The sequence below is a fragment of the Papaver somniferum genome, chromosome 8 (genome assembly GCF_003573695.1).
Source record: "Papaver somniferum cultivar HN1 chromosome 8, ASM357369v1, whole genome shotgun sequence".
In the NCBI taxonomy this organism is placed as follows: domain Eukaryota; kingdom Viridiplantae; phylum Streptophyta; class Magnoliopsida; order Ranunculales; family Papaveraceae; genus Papaver; species Papaver somniferum.
This window is the reverse complement of record NC_039365.1, coordinates 113970194-113974668: the sequence shown is the minus strand read 5'-3', so window position 1 is coordinate 113974668 and position 4475 is coordinate 113970194. Positions and strand designations below refer to the sequence as shown.

The following is a 4475-nucleotide window of genomic DNA, read 5'->3' as shown; positions in this document are numbered from 1 at the left end:
TTTGATAAAAGCTTTTTGTGAGTTTGGAAGATCAAACTCGAGTAGTATTTATTGGGATAGAAAAACTCGTCGTTCCGGTGACGTTAAAAAATAACCGTTCGTGATTTAAGACAACCCGATAGCAGATTGTGTTTGCCCGTCAACGAAGTATATTTATCCGCTAGCTGTTTAACTTAATCCGCGTATCTGATGTTCTTTCGTTTAGTGCTTCTACCGTAGTGGAAAAACCTGTTTACACATCCACTTGTCACAACAAAAAAATTTATTTGGCAATTGGCACACGAATTGCGCCAACGATTGGATTTCCAATTGCACCCTTTAAGATTACATAAGGATGACACGTGGTTAAGAAAAGATAACACCAATAACAACGTCATCCGGTTACCAAACCACAATAGAGCTTCTCCATCATCCCTCTATCTTCTTCTGAACTTCACTTCAGAGTAGATAGAGAACAACAACAACACCCCTCCATGGCTACATCGTCTCTCTGCAACTTCCTATCCTTCTTACTACCTTCACAACAAAAAAACCAAACCCTAAAAACACCACCATCTCAACTCGCTCCTCCTTCATCATCATCAATATCATCACCCTCTACTTTATCTTATCAAGAAAATAACAGAAATGGGTTTGTTCCAGTAATGTCATCATATGAGAGTAATCCATCTTCATTGAATTCTGTTGTTAATGATGAATTACTATCAGTAGTATGCCCATCACTGGCTTATTCAAATACCCTTTTCTTTAAAACTGCTTATAATGTTCAAGTAGTTGTTGATGAGGATGAACCTGAAGAAGTTTTACTGAGAAGGTTTAAAAGAGAAGTATTTAGAGCTGGTGTTATTAATGAATGCAAAAGAAGAAGGTTTTTTGAAAATAAACAAGAAGAAAAGAAAAGGAAGCATAAAGAAGCTGCTAAGAGGAATCGAAGAAGGTTAGAGTTCTTTCTTCTTCTTCTTCTCATTGCTTCAATTTTCTCCAATTATCTATGATCTGGAATTTGAATTTGAGTATAGTTGATAGAATCATTGCAAAGCCCAGACGAATCTTATATTATCTATAAGTATAATTAACTGTGATGTAATGCACGGATGATGTTTGTTTAATTGCCTTACTGAAAAAACAGAGAAAATCATGTCCTCTGAGTCTTTGTTTCTGAAAGTAGAAAACCCGGAGAATGAACTTTAAACTAAAAGATGAAACTAATCATAATTGCCTAATTTCCCAAGTTTAAAATGGAGGAGATTCTGGAGTTGTGCTATAGAGTGCACTCGTGGTTAATCACTGTTAGTTGGGCAACGAACTGGGGGTGAATACTTGTCATCCACTTTGAATAGGCACCTTGCGCAAATGTGCAAGCGTTCTAACATTTATGGAAATTCTGTTTGTTTGTAATGTATTTTCTTGGTTAATTGACATGTTTGTGCTATCTCAATTTGGTGGAAGAATTTTTAATTGTGTGGATGTTTGATAATGGAACTTGTTGTGATTTGTTTTTGACATTGTTTGAATGTGGTTATCAGACGTCCTTTTGTACAAAGGCCGGATAAACAAGAAATGGCTTCTAGCGAAAAGGAAAAGAGGGCGAAGGAAGATGATGAAGATAACTGGGAACTTCCTAAAGGAAACATTCCATACTGATAAAAGAACATCTGGGAATGTAATGTAATACCTTTTGTTTTCCTCTCTGTATAAGGGGATTACCTGTTTAGTCAGTTGATGAGTAGTAAGATTTTCAGGCTCGGATCAATGGGTACCTTGAACTGACTAATTTCTGCAACTTTGTAATGTTTAGGAGGATTATATGCTCTTGCCACTGGTGATTATGTATTTGTCTGATTTTGGTGTTGTATGCAACAATTGCTGAATCTTATTACGCTGAAAAGTGCTCATGTTAAATGGAGATTGTTTTTTTGTGCATGATTATATCAGCTCTATATGCTGGTTTAGCAATCACTGGTCACTATGCCTGAAAACAGCTCATGTTAGATGGACCCTGTTTTTTCCATGTTTATATGCTGGTTTAGCAGTTGCAATATGTTGCGATGCCAACTCCTATTTCTTTTATTTCAGTTAGCTTATTAGTTGGTGTTTGATTTCTTTACGTATTTAGTATTCAGTTTCTTAGTATTATAGGTTTCCTTAGTTAGTTACTTGCTTATCGAGTTTATTCAACTATATATAGCTCTAGTCTAAGCTTGCAAGAGGTACGATTATCAATATTAAGAAGTTTATTAAGTTTATTCTCAAAGGCAGAGGCTGCTCGCCCCAGATCAAAGGGCTTTATCCCCCGTTTTCGAGTATTTTGCAACTTAATTTCAGTATAAAGGTTTAGAATCCTAACACCTAGATCAGAGCAGGTTTAGATCAAACCCTAAATTTATCAAAAAAAAAAAATCTAATGGGTCAAAAGTATATAGAGAATCTGAAGCTAATAAACGATGGTCTTACTGATATGTCTACAAACATTGATAACCTAATTACTGCTTTGGAAAAACAACAACTTCAAGATGATGAGACGAAAAAGACCAAGGCTGTTGAACAACGTCAACAGAGAGAAGAAGAACGAGTTGCTCGTAAGCAGGAAACAACTGAGAACAACACAGTTCTAGCGGAAACTATTACTACTAGCATGACTATAACTTTAACGAATGCTCTCAGCACTCAGCTTACACAAACTACAACAACTATCAACAATCAACTAACCGCTTCTCTTCGTGCAGTTTTTGCTGAATTCTTGCCTCAGTTGAACACTAATAATGGTGGTGGCAATAATCACCCCCCTCCACCTCCACCTCCTGCCAGAACCAATGCAATCAATCTGGAATTTCCTACCTTAGATGGAGACGATCCTGATGGATGGATTTTTAATGCTGATCAATACTTCAGCGTACATCAAGCTGATGATGCTCTGAAAATAACTATTGCTGCTTCTAGTCTGAAAGGTGATGCTAATGTGTGGTATAGATGGAAGCAAACTAAAACCACAATTGTGACTTGGTTGGAATTCTGTGCTCATATTCGTGCATGCTTTGCACCTGAAAAATTTGTTGACGCTCGTCTGGCTATTAATACAATTAATCAGGTTGGCAGGTAAGAGAACATATACCTGCTTTTGAGAAGTTATGAAATTTTGTGGACTTTCCGGAAGACTACTTGATCAGTTGCTTTATTAGATCTCCCAAACTTCACTTTGGTACGGTAGTAAAATTGCTCGCACCTCAAACGTTGAATGAAGCCTTTACTAAGGAAATTCATCAGGAAGAGGCTTATGCATCTGTTAATAAGGTTCCTGCACGACAACCTTATCGTCCTCCTCCACTTCGAGCTGCAACACCTTCTCCTACTGCTCCAATCAAGAAGTTGACACTCCCTACTGGTTATAAGAAATTATCATGGGAAGAGATGAAAGAAAAACATGAGCAGGGTCTTTGTTTTAATTGTGATGAGCCATTTAAATATGGACATGTTTGTCCCAATAAGCATGGTTACTTACTATTAGATATGGATCCTAATTCCACTGAGGGTGTCACTGAAATTGAGCATATCATCGAAGATCCAAAGTTTGGTGACGAAATTGTTGCTCAGGATTCGACCCCAACTATTTCTCTTAACTCACTTTTGGGTTCTACGTTCCCAAATACTATGGTATCAATGGTTATGTTAAGGCTAGAACCCTCACCCTTCTCATCGATTCAGGATTTACGCATAATTTCTTGCATCCCAACATACCCAAACAATGTGGCTTTGTAGTGTCTTCTTCTGCTTCTGTTTTACGTGTGATTGTGGGTAATGGTGGTCATCTAAACACTAAAGGTTCTTGCAATGTCCCTATCCAATTACAAGGTACGATTTTTTATATTGAATTTCACTTGCTAGACATTAGTGGTTGTGATGCTGTATTAGTGGCTACGGACATTGGGAAATATTTCTTGGGATTTTGAGAAGTTGACTATGCAGTTTCACATTCAAGACACAACCGTCACATTAACTGGTAACGAATCATCAGTTGTAATGATTATGGATGTTCCCATGCAACGTTTATTATCTACAGAAGATTTTGTAATGATTATGGAATCATCAGTTGTAATGATTATGGAATCCTATTACAACTAGTTGCAATAAATTCTTCCGCCGCCAAGCATTCAGAATTGTTACCTGAAACTAAACAGCTGCTCTCAATTTTTGGTGACATTTTTTCTACTCCAACAACGCTGCCTCCTGAACGTGTGCAAGATCACAAAATTTCCTTGTTGCCAGAGACAGGACCCGTGAATGTATGTCCTTATAGGTATCCACACTTTCAAAAAGATGAAATTGAGAAAATAGTTGGTGAACTATAACAAGCTGGTTTTATCAGGCCTAGTTCTAGTCATTTTTTCCCTCTATTCTTATGGTTCAAAAGAAAGACGGTTTGTGGCGCATGTGTGTAGACTACTGTGCTCTTAATAAGATAACTATTAAAGATCGTT

The 4475-nt window shown here is 37.1% G+C and overlaps 1 protein-coding gene across 1 annotated transcript; it reads left to right on the top strand.

The window, feature by feature from the left end:
- The first annotated feature begins 379 nt into the window (after window positions 1-379).
- Window positions 380-1926, top strand: LOC113302681 (30S ribosomal protein S21, chloroplastic-like). Its single transcript, XM_026551627.1, has 2 exons — window positions 380-937; window positions 1527-1926. The coding sequence occupies exons 1-2, from the start codon at window positions 474-476 to the stop codon at window positions 1642-1644; spliced, it is 582 nt and encodes a 193-aa protein (XP_026407412.1). The 5' UTR covers window positions 380-473; the 3' UTR covers window positions 1645-1926.
- Window positions 1927-4475: the final 2549 nt, after the last annotated feature.